General features: G+C 43.2%; 1 protein-coding gene across 1 annotated transcript in view; it reads left to right on the top strand.

The window, feature by feature from the left end:
* Positions 1–18,100, top strand: part of Dnajc3 (DnaJ heat shock protein family (Hsp40) member C3) — a 38,071-nt gene that overhangs the window by 15,384 nt on the left and 4,587 nt on the right. The window contains exons 3-9 of the mRNA XM_052190643.1: positions 2,867–2,991; positions 5,906–5,980; positions 11,716–11,868; positions 14,251–14,432; positions 14,824–14,943; positions 16,480–16,585; positions 16,811–16,931. Coding sequence (XP_052046603.1) covers positions 2,867–2,991; positions 5,906–5,980; positions 11,716–11,868; positions 14,251–14,432; positions 14,824–14,943; positions 16,480–16,585; positions 16,811–16,931 — 882 coding nt within the window. The remainder of the gene's footprint in view (positions 1–2,866; positions 2,992–5,905; positions 5,981–11,715; positions 11,869–14,250; positions 14,433–14,823; positions 14,944–16,479; positions 16,586–16,810; positions 16,932–18,100) is intronic.

Below are 18,100 nucleotides of genomic sequence, written 5' to 3'. Positions count from 1 at the left end.
GATATCTTTACTTCTTTAAAGTAACAGAAAACACACATTTTTAACCTTGTCCTCTTTTGATAACACTGTGGCATTATCATGTCCAGTGTTGTAAGAAAATGAGGATAAGGAGCCCATTTCCCTGACAGCTTGTACAAGTGGCTTAAATGTAAGGCCTGAGTGGATGAGCAGGTGCTCATCTGTGTGTCCGCCTGGCCCTGGGCATTGCACCTGTGTGCCAGGCAAGCCCTTGCTTTAACACTCGCCTCCACGGCAGCCTTAAAGGTGTACATTAACGAAGGGGATGTCTGAAATGTTAGATTTCCTCATTTTCCTGGTAAGAAAACCAGTATTACACTTAATAGTTTTTTGTTCAGTAAACAATAAAACAACAAACAGAACCTAACCCTGCCCCTGCTCTGACATGTAATTGCATAGGAGGTGGAAAGCTCACCACGGGGCCTCCTGTGGAGTGAGGACAGATGAGGCAGGGGCTCGGGGGCTTTCCACAGGTGTGCTCAAGGTCAAAGACTGCAAACTTATTTGTTCATTTTCTTAAATGTATTTTTATTTGTGTTTATGTGTGTGTACTATGCCTTTAATACCTGTGGAGTCCAGAGGAGGATTTTGGGATACCTGGAGCTGGAGTCAGGCATTTGTGAGTCGTGTGAATAAAACTTGGTCCTCTGTAAGAGCCACTTGTGCTCAGAACTACTGAGCTGTCTCTGTAACCCTGTGAACCTCTTGGATATAGTTTTGTTTTCCCTTCTATCTGATTCTCAAATGAATGAATGAAGCCTTTGACCTAGTTTTATTAGGCTCGAGCAAGAATAAAAATTTACATCTCCATGTGAAGCAGTCAGTCTTACTGCTCCCCATTACCAAAGTTTAGGACATTACCTGAGCATGGTGGTACACTCCATTAATCCCAGCACTTGGGAGGTAGAGCTCTGCGAATCTCAGGGAGTCCCAGGACCACAAAGAGAGACTGTCTCAAAAACAGTAGCATTTATAACATTTGAGTATAATTTGCCTTCTTTAGGTTTTCTTCAGAAATGATGGACTTGTTAGGGCCAAGTCACCCATACTTGAATTGTAGATCGTCAATCTTGTTCGGTTTTCTAATTAGTTTATATTATTGTGCTGTCTCCCCACTGCCCAACTCAAGTTTGATACAAGCTAGAGTCTTCTGAGACAGGGGAATCTCAGTTGCGAAACTCCCACCAGGCTGGACTGTGGGCAAGCTTGTAAGGTGTTTCTTGATTGATGTAGGAGGGGCCGACTCACTGTGGGCGGTGGCACCCTGGCCTGGTGGTCCTGGATGCTATAAGAAAGCAGGCTGAGCCAGGTGTCAGGAACAAGTAGTCAGTACGGCCTGCGTGGGCTCTGCTGCGGCTGCTCCAGATTCCTGCCTGGACTTACGTTTGTGACCAATTGTGACCTGAGAGTCATAAACTGAAATCTCTTTCCTCCCCAAGTGGCTTTGGGTCATAGTGCTTTTTAATAATAGCAGTAGGCAGGGTGTGGGATATATGCATGTACTCAAGGAGACCAGAGACAGTGGCTCTCCCTGGTACTGCAATCACAGGTGTTTGTGATGAGAATTGCACTTGAGTTCAGTTCTCTTAGCTACTGAGTATGATTTCAAAAAATTCTTATTTTAATCGCTATTTCGTATAGAATGATAGATGTGGACTAGTTTCAGGAACTACTGTTTTGTAGATAATATGTCTGTGTATGTGTCCACATGCATGTACACACACACACACACATGCACTCGCACACGCACACGCACACACACACACAAGTCGGAGGAAAGCTTTGCCCTGTATGTAGTTTAAGAAGGGGGCTTTTGTTCCCTGTTGGATATGCCAGGCTAGCTGGCCCCAGCCTTGCACCTTGCCATAGGAATGACAACATGACAAGCTTTAAATGGGCTTTGCAGGGTGTGGAGGGGGAGTGGGGGAGAAGGGGGCATGAACTCAGGCTTACCCACCGAATCATCCGACCTTGCTATTATTGCTTTTTTAAAGATGAAATGAAAGGAAACAAGGTACCACACAAATGACCCTGTATCTCTAAGCAAGGTGATTTTTCATTTTTATGTTGAACCATTGTCATTTGATGCTCTAAGAGTATAGGTAGAAGAAAACTCAATTTCAAACTCTGGTCTCACCTAACATACAATACTTCATTGACTTCTGTCTACCCAGATGTGTGGAAATTTCTTCCTACTGAGCAGTTCTAAAGGTTCTCTTTGGATATAAGTTAGCGTCTTATAATTCAGTTAAATTCTGACACTGTATATGTGGAGGTAGTAGTCTAAAATTCTGTAGGTTCGAGAAAGACTCTGTCCGCTTTAGAAGCCCAGCTCTCCAGGTATGAGCCAGGGTCCCGTGAGCCCTTCTTAAGTTCAGTTAGTGTGCTAGAATGGCTCCAAGATTTTAGGCAAGCATCTTTTCTGGTGTAGGATAGTAGACATTACAGAGGATACAGATGCACCTCCAGAGAGGAGGTGCTCGGGACAGGGAAGGTGAAGGGCTTGGAGCGTTATTCTTGCTGGGTGGACCACCCTTTAGGAACTACCGCAAGCACACCCAAGCTCACCCAAGCACAGTGTCACTCAACTGTATCCTAAGTGCTTAACTTCAGTGCCTTTCTTAAGATTGTTTATTTTTTCAGAGAGAGTCTATATAGCCCTGGCTTGACTTGAATTTGCTCTATACACTAGGCTGTCCTAAGACTCAACCCGCCTCTGCCTCCCAAGTGCTGGAACTAGAGTGGAGCTCTACCATTGCCTGTTTGCCATTCTTAATAAAATTGTAAACTGTAATTTTCTCAGGTTATTTTGTCAAAAGCAGCTAATATCTATTCTTTTAATTTTCAGATGGTGACCCTGATAACTATATTGCATACTATAGGAGAGCTACTGTCTTCTTAGCCATGGGAAAATCCAAAGCAGCACTGCCTGACTTAACGAAAGTGATTGAATTGAAGATGGATTTCACTGCAGTAAGTTCACCAAAACTTGATCAGTGGGGAACTTAAGGGAACTGGCAGGAAGGAACCTGTTTCCTGAAGTGAGTATTGGTGCCTTAGGTATTATTAGCAGATATCAGATTCAGATTTCTTACACTAACTCTTCATAGCAGCACATAACTGTATATGGCCAGCTGGGCGGTGAGGCAGGAGAATCCCCGCAGTCGAGGGTCTTGTGGAGCGTGAGAAGGGCAGCCAGATTCTGTCTCAGTAACAACAGCAAGTAATAGCAAAACTCAAAATGTTGTCGGCATTAGCAGTCTTCTGTATGGATACTGCCCGTGCTGGCACATGGGGGACAGAGGCACTCTCATCTCTGCGAGTTTACTGACTTCCTAGTCCACCCAGTGAGCTTCAGGACAGTTGGGGCTGCAGAGAGAGACCTGCCCCAAAACAAAACGAAACAAAACAAAGGTCTGTACAGAAGAGTAACAGTAGTCAGGGTTCTCTAGAGTCACAGACTTTATGGAATGTCTCTGTGTATTAAGGGAAGTTATGGAATGGCTTGCTGACTGCAGTCCTACTAACCCAACAATGGGCAGCTGGGACTGGGCAGTCCAAGAGTCTAGCAGTTTCTCAGTCCCACAAGGCTAGGTGCTTCAGCAGGTCTTCTGAGGAAGCTGGCATCCCGAAGAAGTAAGTTCCAACAGATGTGCTGGCAGTAAGTGCAAGTAGGTGAAGAAGAGTGACTCTTCCTTCTTCCAGTGTCCTTATGTGGGTCTCCAGCAGAAGGTGTGGCCCAGATTCAAGGTGAGGCCACCACGCCTGGACTTGGAACTTGTTCTGTCCCAGGCTGGCCTTGAACTCAGATCTGCTCGCCTCAGTCTCCTTCAATTATAGGTGTGTGCTACCTTGCCTAGGCCTAAGTTTTTCATGGCCACTATGCCTAAAGATCTGGATCAAAGAATATGTCATCCCATATCAAGATCCAGATCAAAAGCCTGTGTCTTCCAGCCTCATGATCTTGATCACACATGTGCCCTCCATTTCTCGGTTGTTCATTCCAGGTAGAGTCAAGTTGACAACCAGGAACAGCCATCACGCAGGGTATACTAGGTGATTCTTTTCAGAAGCCTGGCAGTATTAACATCGTGGTTTAGAAAGACAAGTCCATGTAAAGGGTGGAATGTAGGACAAGATGTGAGAGACTGAAGAGGCTGAGTAGGATTTCAGCCAACTGACAACAGTTTCACTTAAGGATGAGTTAGGAAGAATTAAACAGAGTTGCCCATTTGGTGGGGGTGGGTTGGTGGATTCCAAGCATTGTTAGCGTGGTTCTTCCTGGCATCACAGCATAAGCTTCAGAGGTTCAGAAGCTTATAGTCTCCTAACCCAAAGGCTGACAAGTCTTGTGAGGGCTGTCACAGGTTGTATGGGGACTCCTTTGGTGGTGCATTAATTAGTTCTATCAATGTGACAGCACAGCTAACATAAACAACTTATGAGAGAGATTCATTTTAACTCACAGATTCAGAGCTTCAGTACTCAGGACACAGGCCTTGGCTCCATGACTATGGGCCTGTGGGGACACTGGGTACCATGGCAGTGGGAGCTTATGGAAGAGGAACTAGGTGGCGTTATGGCAAACAGGAAGTAGAGAATAGACCGTAGTCCCATGATAGGATATGGCTGTCCCCAAGGGTAGTCCTCTGTGCCCTGCTTCCTTCCGCTAGGCCCTGGCTCCTAAAGATTTTACCACTTCCCAAAATGGCAGCACCAACTGAGGATCACATACCAACACATGAACCTGTGTAGGAGATTTTTGCATCAGCAGAGTGCATATATGGGCCAGTCAAAATGGCCTAAAAATTAACTTTGTAACTATTATTTATAGTTTATCTCATTCCTAAGAGGAAGAATTCAAGCCAACTGATAGCCATGTACTGCATGTTTGATTTGAAATATGGCTGCAATATTATTTTAAAATAGAATTCCCAACTATCATATTTTTGTTGACGTTATTACTTGACACAGCTTAGTATAACCTTTTACAAAGGTTAAGTAATCCATTTTCTTAGCATTATGATTAGTCGTTAGCTAGCTGAAATGGCTGTAATGGTTGTTTATGTGTGTGTTGATGTATTTGATAGAGGATTAGGGGAATTGTATGTCCTGTAAAAGTAATACATAAACCTAACTTTCAATCTATGGTTTCTGTTCTTTTCTTTTTCTTTTTCTTTTTTTTTTTTAGAAGAAGTGAGTCGTCAGAGAGTAGATAATATGTGGCAGGGCTAGGATAACGTGTATTAGAAGAAGAGGAATGTCAGACACGAAGGGGAAGAGACACGCATTCTGGCTATAGTGAATACTTACGTGAAAGGTTGAAGGCTCAGTGAACAGCAAACCTGTTTCTGGAGCTTTGAGAGCCTCATGGCAACTTTCTGTGGAAAATATTTAGCATGATGTCAGAAAGTATCCTTTAACAGTAAGATACTGGGCCTGGAATAGATCTTGCAGGTAGAACCCTTGTATCTTCTTTATGGGTCCTGTGCTTGATATTGATACCCAGCTTATCTATAAAAAGTGTGTATAATGGATGTACCATTAACTTCACATTTTGAAGAGTTGGTGACTCTCAGAACATAGTTGTTGTTGCCACCATGTAGTTCCAGTACATGATCATCACTGTGAAAAGAGATCCATGTCTTAGACGGCGGACAGAAGAGCTCCCACACAGAGCCTTTGTGCTGAGCAAAGCACCCTCTAAGGAAGACACACTTCAGTAAGCATATGCACATTCTAGAGCTATAGGAATTTGTCTCAGTAATAAGGCAAACAAACAGTGGAAAAAGAAATATTGTTAACTTGATTACATTATTTATTCTTTATTTTTAAAGAAAGTTTAGAAATCCACAGTACTCAGGACAGCTGCTCTCTTTCCTCCTAGGCAAGATTACAGAGAGGTCACTTACTACTCAAACAAGGAAAACTTGATGAAGCAGAAGATGACTTCAAGAGAGTGGTAAGTTACCTGGCTCCAAGACCTCTGGCTTTGGAACTCTCTGTTACTGTTTTGGAGCCCAGAAACTGATAGCTGCTGGCAGTTTAACTCTCACTATCCTGGGTCAAACGCTGATGACTTTCAGCAATCTCACAGAGAAGGTCAGCCCCGTGCGTGTGTGTGTGTGTGTGTGTGTGCGTGCGTACATGCGCGCGTGCATACACACACACACACACACAGAGTTCCATACATACACCATACACCCCCCCACACACACACCATACACCACACATGCACGCACGCACACACACACATAGTACGACACATACACCATACACACACACACCACACACAGTACCACACATACACAGAGTTCCATACATACACCATACACCACACACACACACACAGAGTTCCATACATACACCATACACCACACACACACACACACACACACACACACACACACACACACAGAGTTCCATACATACACCATATACCACACACACACACACACAGACACACACACACACCATATATCACACAGTACCACACATCCACCACACACACACACACACACACACACAGTTCCATACATACACCATACACCACACACACACACCATACACCACACACACACACACACACACACACCATACACCACACATGCACACACGCGCACACACACACACACACACACACACACACAGTTCCATACATACACCATACACACACACACACACACACACACACACACACACTCTTATTCACTCTCTGGCCAGGCCCGACCACCAGTGTCATCAGTTTCACAAGTGCAAATGCATACGTATATACTTACATCTATATCTACATACTTATGTATACACATACATCTAGACAGACATAGGCACATTTGGTGGATGTAGCAGAGCCCCAAAGCCCCACTTTATTTCTTCTCTTGGCCTTTTTATACTTTCTTAGACAAAAGTTCTTTATAAAATTACCTCACAGATGAAATGTCACAGAAAAGGGATGTCAGTAGTAAGGTTAAAGCAGTGTTTCCTTCTGTAAGCTCATTATGAGTTCAGAGCCACAGTTTCCCTGGCCTTGCTTTATCACAGTGCACCCTGTGGCCTCACCCTTGGACCTGACCCAGAATGAATGTGCTTCCTTGATCACAAATTTGTTTGTATGCCTGTGCCTGTTTCTCTTCTTAGTGCAATTATGAAAGCTCATTGTGTCCTTATTATGTTGCTTTTGCTTACTGTTCTATGAGGAGGCACATTCTGTTCTTGATTATAACTATTACATCTCTCTGATAAAACAACTAAAAACATTTCCTTAAACTTATTTCCTAAAATTATTTGAATCAAATCAGGAATTCTATAAAGTCATTAATTCATCTAAACAGCATTAATTTATAAAAACTCATCTTTGTGTTTATCTGTAGGAAATTTGCCCAATAGGGTGGGCTGATGCCCAGGAATCCTTAGGTTATGTAATAGAGTCAGGAAAGGCATAGCAATAGCGAGAAGCAGTCCTGGGATGAAATGTCTGGGCTGTGCCTCTCCAGAGTGCATGCATTGCAGCCATGCAGAATATTGGGCCATCTCCAGGAAACTCACCTGCTTGCCATAGCCTTTTCTAGATGGCTTCTGACAATTTTTTTCCTTTGTAATAAGGTATTTAAATAGTAATTTTATAGCTAAAAAACCCTTATGTGTATAGGAGTCATAGTTCCCAAATTAATATTTACTGGCTGGCATCAAAGAATCCTATTAACAGTTGGAAGATAGAGTGCATCCAATTGATGTATGTGACGACTCAGTCAGTTACAGGCTCACTTGCTTTGGCTTAGCCTGCACTGGGATCTAGTCATGTCAGCTTAAACGTGCTTCATGGCTCCTGGTCGGGGCTTCTTGAACACTTCACACATGTGACTCTTCCACTCAATAGTTTGTTACGTAATCCTGGGTATATGGGTATAACACAGGCATAGAAACAAACATTTACTGATGGGGACAGAGGGGACTTGCTTTCAAAGAATTCTTTGGGGTCCATATACTTCTACCATTTATTCACAAGAAAAGCAGATTGTATAGTAATGAGATATGTGCTGGTTTGTTTTTACTTAAGGAATGAAATATTGGGACTGAGAGGATCACACACACACACACACACACACACACACACACACACTTGCTGTCTAAGTATGAGGACCTAGTGCCCCTGTAACAAGCTGGCTGTGATTTGACATTGAGCACCTAGAGTCTCAGTGCTGGGGGGTGAGAAGGGCTGACCTCAGAGCCTGCTGACCAGCTGCCTACTTTACCCGTAATCTCTAGCTCCAGTTCTCTGTACATAACATGGCTTCGTTCTTGTGACTGAAGAATGTCACTGTGTGTGCATTCTGTGTAGTCTTTAGTCTGTTCATGTGTGATGAGCGTCAGTGCTGACTGTACCGTGGCCTTTGTGAGTGGTGTCAGAAGACATGGGGATGTACTATCTCTGCATGTTGATTTATTGTCCTTCAGATACATACTCAGGAAGTATATTGCCAGTCACATGTTAAGTCTACTTTTTAACCTTTGGAAGACCTCCATACTATTTTCCACAGTGTCTGTATTAATCTGCACTCTTACAACCATGTATAAGGAAAACCTGAATTTTGATTGTGGTAAAAATTAGATAATTTGGTAACTGTCAATTGCAATTTAATTTTAAAGTCTAGTATAAATCTTATAAACTCTTAATTCTTAATAAACTATTAATAGCAGAATATATGTAGATAATAGCCATCACAATGCGTCCCTAGTCAATTTGATACACAGTTATATCTCCTTATTTCCAAATGAAAACAATAACCAGGTCCTAATAATGCCTAACACTGTATAACCATCCATTGTTCAACTGCAAACACATAAACAGTAAGTTTAGCTGGGTGGGATCCTGCCACAAAGTCACCACCCCACTAATCTGTCTCCTGGAACACAGGATTTAGCTACACTCTACTCTGTGGTGTGCCTTTAATACTGAACAGTACGTTTTGTATTTTTCCTAAGCTTGCTACACTTGATCAAACACTCTTCATAAGAGTGAATCACAGGATAGAGGATATGCTAGGCTGTTTTGAGAGATTCCCTTCTTCAATGCAATTAATCTAAATTTCTTCACTTTAGCCTCAGACACTTCAGACTAGGGCAGAAAGCAGTCTTGTTCTTCACTGAAATATCACACAAATAATCTCTAGGCTATAAACTAAAAATATCCTGTGAGATCTCTTAGGCCAGGCCCAACAGTTCAAATCCACAGTTCAAATCAAGCAGCACTGTCTTTCATGTTCCTACTAGGGATGGCCTATTAAGCCCCACTTAAATTGTTCAACTGATTTTCTAATCCACAGTTCCAAAGTCCATATTCCTCCAAACAAAAACATGGTCAGGCCTGTCACAGCAATACCTCAGTCCCTGGCTGGAAGGAACTCAGATCTACATAAATGATAAGGAATGTAACACTGGGGGATCCCCAGGGTAAGCTATCATGGATACCCAAGTTGTTTCTGTATCTTGGCTGTTACTATAGTACTGCACTGGACATTCCAGGCAGATAACTTTACAAAGTGACGATCTCCTGTCCTTACTCTGTAGGAAGAAGATTACTAGGTCATTTAGTTGTTGTATTTTTAACTGTTTCCCAAAATTGCTACACCAGGTAACCATCTGCCAGTCATTTTCCTTTTCTGTGCACACAAGACATCCCGCCTTCACTGCTAGCTGGGTTTTCTTGCTTTGACTGTAACAGAGGACAGTACATGGGATAGCTGAGAAGAAGTGGCTGATTATGGCTCATACTGTGAGAAGTTTCAGTTCATGATTATTTGGTCCCTTAGTCTTACCTCTGTTCTGAGGCAATCTGTCATGGATAGGGGAAGCCTGTCTACCTCAGGGTCAGGAAACAGGCTTGAAATTGGCCTCCAATACCTAAAATATCTACCAGGCCCTTTCCTCTTAAGATTTCCAGTACTTCACAACAGCATTAGGTGGAGGGTTGACGAGAAGCCTCTTGACAGATGGGCCTTTGTGTAGAGGGATGCGGGGCGCACAGATGCATGAGTGATGGAGACATGGAGAGAGTTAATCGTGCAGGGCTTTCTTAATGGAGGATGTGAATACCTGTCTTCCATGTAGGAGTCTGGAAGTAGGTGTTGTGACCTTTGATCTCTGTAGAGCGAGGCCTCACTCAGATCACCCAGAATGTTTGTTGAGAGTCTTTCTGCCTAGACTTTATCATTGGCTTTCTTCTCCGTCAGTACGACCCGTCCCTAGGGAGCTGTCACTAAGCCTGTACAGCCTGCAGCCTCTGTGCCCATCTCAGTCAGAGACCACACCAGGTCCTAGGCTCTTCAACTACAGAACCCATTTTTATGGTAGAGGTCAAGTGTACTTTGTAAGAGTTTCAGTGTAGTCATGCCTGACACGGGATTGGGATAATTGTTACTAAGAAACTTTTTTCCAAAATCATACAGTATTTAAATATGTCTAAAATAAACTGACTTGGTCCAGACTCCAGAAATTTGAACCAGCACCAGGTAAGTCAGGCTATAGTTGTTTTGCTGCAGGCCATAATGCTTGAGGAGACCCCCACTCCACGCACAGGCATGCACACGCACGCACGCGCACATGCACACACACCTACCTTCAGGGGAACATTCTAGGTCCTAAGCGCTGTAGTGGGATTACCAATATTATCAGATAAAGTTATATCAATAATTGGTAATTGGTAATATTGTTTATAACTTCTCCCCAATATTTATTTCATTTGCCTTTTTATTTTGTGTCTGTATAACCTAAAAAACTCAGATTATGCAAATATACATAGCACTCTATTAAAATATAATTTTATTTTTACCTCAAATGGATCAAATTTAGGTACTTCAATAGCTGTAACTAACTTTAGTAGAGAATGTCCACATTTTAAAGTAGGCTGATATGTAATCCCAGGGGAAACGAATTTTCACCTCATTGTGATTTTAGTTGTGTATAGTGTTCTGTAAGAATTCTGTCACTGAGCTACAGCTCCCCTCCTTGTGAACTGTCACAAAAGTATTAGGAGTATGATTCAGTTGTAAGGGAAGTGCGTAGCCACATGAGGTCCTGGGTTCAGGCCCCAGCACTGATAAGGAACCTGTCCTTTTGGTAGTGCTTGTCGGTTCTTACACTTGGGAGTCCTCGCCATGCCCTGATACATGTGACCTTCTTTCCATTGTTAAGGACGTGCACAGAGAATGCAGAAAAGGTATTAATTCAGGATTTAGGTAACTAACTTGTTCCTTTATTTAGACTTTATTGAAAAGCAATTATACAAGGGCTGGCAAGATGGCTCAGTGGGTAATGTTACATGCTGTCAAGCCTAACCAATCCCTGGAGCCCACATGTGGCCTTCTGCTGTCTGCACTTGTACTGTGACATACAGGCTCCACCACACAACATACATATGGAAATAATGTTAAAGTCAACTAGTTATAAAAGCTGTGTGAAAATATAACTTTGTCAGTGAGAAATGGCAAAATGTGCATCTGTGTCACTCCCGTGTGTGCTGCCTACTGGTGTAGAGCGAGCAACCCAATGCTAGCAACCCTGCGTATCGCTCCGCTCACGGGCACGGCCTGGTCGGCTCTTTCGGGCACTCTGCCATGGTATCTGGAATGGTGAGGTCTTTGTGTGCTACAGGTATTGGATTTATGAGATTAAAGCTTTTATTTTGCTGTTTGGCTGTAGCTCAAATCTAATCCAAGCGAGAGTGAAGAGAAGGAGGCCGAGGCTCAGCTCGTGAAGGCCGACGAGATGCAGCGCCTGCGCTCCCAGGCGCTCACTGCCTTTGACAGTGCCGACTACACTGCGGCTATAACCTTCCTTGATAAGATTTTAGAGGTAAGTTTCTTAGGTGCTGCAGCTGACGACCACTCTGACTGTGTTAGACACTGTGACACGTTCATACACTACCAAAACCAAGATGGGATACAGAATGGCCTTTGGGATTTTAGCTCTTAAAAATTGGTCATATAAATTTGGAACTAAATTTTTTTAGTAAATATTGGTATGCTGTAAAATGAGAATTACATTTTTGTTGTTGTTTTTCGTGACAGTGTCTTTCTATTTCAGGTAACTCAAAACTCTCTATGTAGACCAGGCTGGCCTCAAACTCACAAGGATCTGCCTGCCTCTGCCTCCCAAGTGCTGGGCTTAAAGGGTGCACTACCATGCTAGGTTGAGAATTACGTGTTTTACCCACTGGTTGCTGTACCACATTCATTCATTCATTCATTCATTCACTCCATTCATTTATTCAGGAGAATACTATGCTAGGTAATGGGTAAAAGACCCTTTACTTAAAGAGAAAGGAAAGATGGTGTTCGGAAACAAAGAGGAATACTTTCATAATGAGAGCCTTGTAAGAGAGAAGGCAGAGAGAAGAACGCTGCAGCAGAGAGGGTTCAGTAGGGAGCAGGAAGTGTAGGATTTCCTAGCCTCAGAAGGATTTCAGAAAAAAGCCTAACTGAAAATAATCAATATAATTACCATTTTCACTGCTCTTCAATGTAATATTGGTAGTAAACATGCGATATATGGACTCACTTGATAATTAAAAAGTTAGTTTTGTATGTGTGTGTGATGTATATGTGTAGTTGTATGTACTATGATGTCCTTGGAGAGGCCAAGGATGGATTCTGTGGTGTCACGTTCATCCTTCTGTCTCTGTGTGGGTCCTGGGAATTGTATTTGCCCCAGACATGTATGTAAGCATCTTCATATACTAACACACCTGGCTGGCTCTTATTCGGTAATTTATAGAAGAAATCATGTGATATGACATAGACAAATTCTGTTTTTTTTTTTTTTAAGATTTATTTAATTTTTTATGTATATGCATATAGTGTAGCTATCTTCAGACACACCAGAAGAGGGCATCAGATCTCATTACGGAGAGTTGTGAGCCACCATGTGGTTGCTGAGAATTAAACTCAGGACCTCTGGAAGATCAGTCAGTGTTCTTAACTGCTGAGCCATCTCTCCAGCCCCTTTTTCTTTCTTTTTTCTTTTTTTGTTATCAATATGATACTCAACTTACAACTTTTTAATCTATCATTATTGTTTTCTTTATTATTTTATTTTTATTTCAAATGGTATCCCCTTTCCTGGTTTCCCCTCCGAAAATTCCCTAATCCATCCCTGCTCCCCCTGTTCACCAATCCCCCTCCCACTTCCCCGCCCTGGTATTCTCCTACAGTGGGACAATGAGCCTTCTCAGGACCAAGGGCCTCTCCTCCCTGATGTCCAACAAGGCCATCCTCTGCTACATATGCAGCTGGAGCCATGGGTCCCTCCATGTGTACTCTTTGGTTGGTGGTTTAGTCCCTGGGAGCTCTGGGGGATCTGGGTGGCTCATACTGTTGTTCCTCCTATGGGGCTGTAAGCTCCTTCAGCTCCTTGGGTCCTTTCTCAAGGAAGGAAGGAAGGAGGGAGGGAGGGAAGAAGGAAGGAAAGGAAGGAAAGAAGGAAGGAAAAAAGGAAGGAACATCTTAAAAAAATTTAGTAATCAAGGCAGGGTAAGTATTTTGCTAATTGAGAACCTAGGATTGTGGCTGAGGGTATAGCTCAGTTAGTTGGGCTTTTGCCCAGCATTCACAGTGCCCTGATGTGACACCTGGACTGGATTAACTGGGTCTGGTGGTCAGTGGGTATCGCAGGGCAGCTTACATACATGGCATGCTGTCTCAACAGAGGAGACAAACAAAGAATTACAAAAAAAGAACTTAGATTTTCTCAATTATAGCAATTAATTTAATTTGTTGAATATTGATTCTTTTCAAATGTTTGAGTAGGAATAATCTAATAGTGAATTCTGTGCTCTCTCTCTCTCTCTCTCTCTCTCGCTCTCTCTCTCTCTCTCTCTCTCTCTCTCTCTCTCTCTCGGAAAGGTTTCATTGTGCATTAAACCTGGATGGAACTCAATGTGCAAATGCTGTTTTCTAAAATTCAGTTGTAAAACTCTGTAATCTGAGGAAGAGAGGAAGACAGAAAAGGGCCTTTTGTGGTGTGTGTATCTCCTCTTCCTGTAAAGCACACTCAAGAGACGGTCACATTCTATCTGACTCACTGAGTGTGTCAGGGTTCTCAACACCACTTATAAAATAGTGACCTTATCACACTGGCTGAGGGTTTTTAGGTCTATCAGTGTGCACATGAATATGTAGGGTGCAAGAATCAATGCATAACTATGTGTCTTAAAGTCTAGTTCTTTTGTTTCTCAAGGTTTGTGTTTGGGATGCAGACTTGCGTGAGCTGCGGGCAGAGTGCTTCATGAAGGAAGGAGAGCCCAGGAAAGCCATCAGCGACTTGAAGGCCGCTTCAAAGCTCAAGAATGACAACACAGAGGCATTTTACAAAATCAGCACACTCTACTACCAGCTAGGAGACCATGCACTGTCCCTCAGGTCAGCTCCTGCACAGCATAGCAAGTCTTCCTACAGTGTGCATATCATGTTAATAGAAATAGTAAGGCTTTTAAAAATACCTATATCCACTCAAATAACTTGTTATCTCTAAGGTATTGTGTGTGTGTGTGTGTGTGTGTGTGTGTGTATATATATATAATATACATCCTATCGTTTATCTTCCTGAAATAGTCTTACTAATATGAGAATGCTGTTTTATTTACTCAAGCTAAACTGTGACTATGAAACAATGTGCATAGCAAATGATGAAGTCAGCATGTTTTCATTGTTCCAAAGAAAAATATATTAATGATGATTTCTCTACTTAGAAGAAGTATTCAATAATTATCTTGACTTGGGATGTTTCTGTTTTTTAAAATTACATGAGCAGTGAAGTTCGTGAATGTCTGAAACTTGACCAGGATCACAAGCGGTGTTTTGCACACTATAAGCAAGTGAAGAAACTTAACAAGCTGATTGAGTCAGCTGAAGAGCTGATCAGAGACGGCAGGTAGGAGCCTTTCCTTGTCTGTGGTTGGGATCCAGATAGCACTGAGCTTTGCGACACCGCCAGGACCATACCCACGCTGTCGAAGCCAAGCCCTAAGCCATGGGGACTGCAGAGCATCTTCACTGCTATTTCAGGTTGTCGTCTTTTGTACCTTCGGCACTGAACTATACACACTGAGAGCGCAGGGTGTGACTGCAGTGTTTAGCCTTAACAGGTTTCTGTGGGAGCCGCGTGGAGCTCCGTGCTGGTGTACAGAGCTGATGGCGAGGTGGGAGAGTGAGCTCAGTGGGACAGCAGAGAAGGCCAGGAGTCAGAGAGAAACTCTCAGAGAGCTGCTGATGCTTAAGTTGACCTCTTCAAGGGAGCCACTTGAAGCAATGGCTTGTGTGTGTCTATGCCAACTCTGGGGTGTAGGGGTTGATGGACTGGGCCAGGACTGTTGAAGAGCAGACTTTGCACACACTGCTGCTTAGTACAAGGTAGACTCTGACCTCCCCTTATCCCCACCCCGCCCCACCCCCATAATGCCTCCGTAGCTGTCATGAGAACGCTTTACTCTGTCTGCCCCAGTGCCTTGCAAACTAATGTCGTGGATCAAGATGTTGGTTATTTCTATCACTACTAAAGTCCCTCTTAGGTTGCCTTTTATGGCCACAACTATTTTCCTGTCCCTAGGTGATTCTAGCAGCAGTGAATATATCCTTTATTTCTATAGTTTTACCATTTTAAAAAGTCTGAAAGAAATGGAAACGGAAACCATGTACATGTTTGAGATGAGCCTGTATTCTGTTAGCACAATCTCTGGGTAATTACCTAGCTTCTTGGACTCATACTCCTTTTCTCTTTGTTGGTGAATATTACCATGGTGTTCCTGCCCACTCTATTATCTGGCATGCACTCACTGACGATCACCCGTTGACTGATGCTGCTTTCTTCCCATGACGTCTTAGGTCAGAGCGACAGCTCAGCGGCAATTTGAGGCCAAGTCCTGCGTTTATTCTTCAGTGCTGCTCCCTGCCGTCCACAGTGTGTGTGTGTGTGTGTGTGTGTGTGTGTGGTCTGTTTTGTTAATAGTTTTTGGGGAGTCATGAACAAGCGTTTGCCAGTGACCGAGCACTCAGAGCATGGCCGGCCCAGCACAGCTCTACCGCTGGGTTCTCCTCAGTGTGGAGAATGAGTTCCCAGAGTCTCTTCATTTAACTTTACACTGCCTATACGCCCTCGCCACTGCTTTAAACTGTTGTTATTCTATTTACTTGTGAGTGTAGGGAGAGTCTGTCTGGGTCTCTTCCCACCATGTGAGTTTGGCGTTAACCTCAGGTCATCAGTCTGGTGACCAGCGACTTTCTCTGATGAGTCATCTGCCCCAGGCAGGCTTCAGAGACTTGGTCTCTGTACTCAGCATAGCGGGTTTTGTTGGAAGGCAGGTCTTGTGCTCTTCCATCACATTTACTGAGCAGCACACAGTGAGAGGAGAGGGTGTAGCTGCAGCTCTGGAAGTATCTCCTTGTTCCTCACGGGCTGCTTATCTCATAGATACACAGACGCAACCAGCAAGTATGAATCAGTCATGAAAACAGAGCCCAGCGTTGCTGAGTACACAGTCCGCTCAAAAGAAAGGATCTGTCACTGCTTCTCTAAGGTAAAGCCTGGTGTGTTCCCAGACGGGACAGCGGCCACATAGACTTGAAAATGTGTTTGTTTGTTCCGTGCACACACTCCTGACCCATCTCTCTGGTCCACAGTGCTTGTTTTTAATTTATGTGGCACTGAGTACTGAGCTCAGGGACTCATGCATGGCAGGAGGCACTGCCCCTGAGGCGTGAGCACCGCAGGCCGCCTCATCTCTTCTTACTTTTGCTTTTAGGATGAGAAGCCGGTTGAGGCCATTCGAATCTGTTCTGAAGTTTTACAGATGGAACCCGACAATGTCAATGCTCTGAAAGACCGAGCAGAGGCCTATCTCATCGAGGAAATGTATGACGAAGGTAAATTTCAAAGGAACTTGATTGCGGCATCTAAAGGTTAGACTGTATGAAGCCAGCACATGCTCAGTTACATTTTATTTTGGACAGATTTATCTGCAAATGGCTAAAAATTTGAAAAATTGGTAATTATTCTGTCTTAGTGGATCATAATAGGTACAGCATCTGAGGAAGGAGTTCTGTTGAAACCAGGTCAGTGGAATATGAAAGTATGTATCATACATACATATATACATACATACATACATACAGTGTGCATTAGTCTAACAGGATGATTCTGTGACCTCCCAACGTTAGCAGCATAAGGGTGAGCTGAGCTAGGAATTTCCTACTACAAGTTACGAGGGCCTCAGAATGGCAGTCAGTCCTGGAGCACTCTCAGTAATGTGTTAGTCAAAAGACAACACATTACATGTATTGTCTTTTTTGTTTGTTTGTTTTTTCAAGACAGGGTTTCTCTGTATAGCCCTAGCTGTCCTGGAACTCACTCTGTAGACCAGGGTAGCCTCGAACTCAGAAATCCGCCTGCCTCTGCCTCCCAAGTGCTGGGATTAAAGGTGTGTGCCACCACTGCACAGCATATGTATTGTCTTTTAACACATTTTTAATAGTACTATATGAACATTTAATTAGGATTCTTTTGCTGATTTTTAAATTTATTTGATGATTTCCCATGGGTTTAAATCAGAATTATCTCTCATTCTCTCCACCATACCACCCTCCTCATACTATTTTAATTTTTATTTGTATAGTCCATTGGCTGTCAGGCTGCCTGCAGGAGCATGTGAATGGGAGGTAGACTTGAACCATGTATTGTTTACTGTTTTAAAGATTACCTCCTATGGTGTAGAATCTGAGGAAATAAAATGAAAATTATGCGTAGCTATTGTATGCTGTAGAAAGTATTTTAGGTTCTAATCAGTCCCTGTTTTTAATCATAATCATGTGCACGCAGGAAACAACCAATAATTCTACACTTTTTATAGTAAGACAGATATGCACACTGTAACTTAATAAGTACCTGGCGAGTGGGGATGGTGAGGTGGCTCAGTGGGCGTGGTGCTGCAAGCCTGCCGACTGTTAGCTCGGGAGCCACTGCCGCAGGTGTTCTCTGATCTCCCATGTGCCACGTGGGGCACTGCCCCACAACTCCATTTAAAATGGAGTAACAG

This window comes from Apodemus sylvaticus, chromosome 8 (genome assembly GCF_947179515.1).
Source record: "Apodemus sylvaticus chromosome 8, mApoSyl1.1, whole genome shotgun sequence".
NCBI classification, from domain to species: domain Eukaryota; kingdom Metazoa; phylum Chordata; class Mammalia; order Rodentia; family Muridae; genus Apodemus; species Apodemus sylvaticus.
This window is presented reverse-complemented; position numbering and strand designations above follow the sequence as displayed.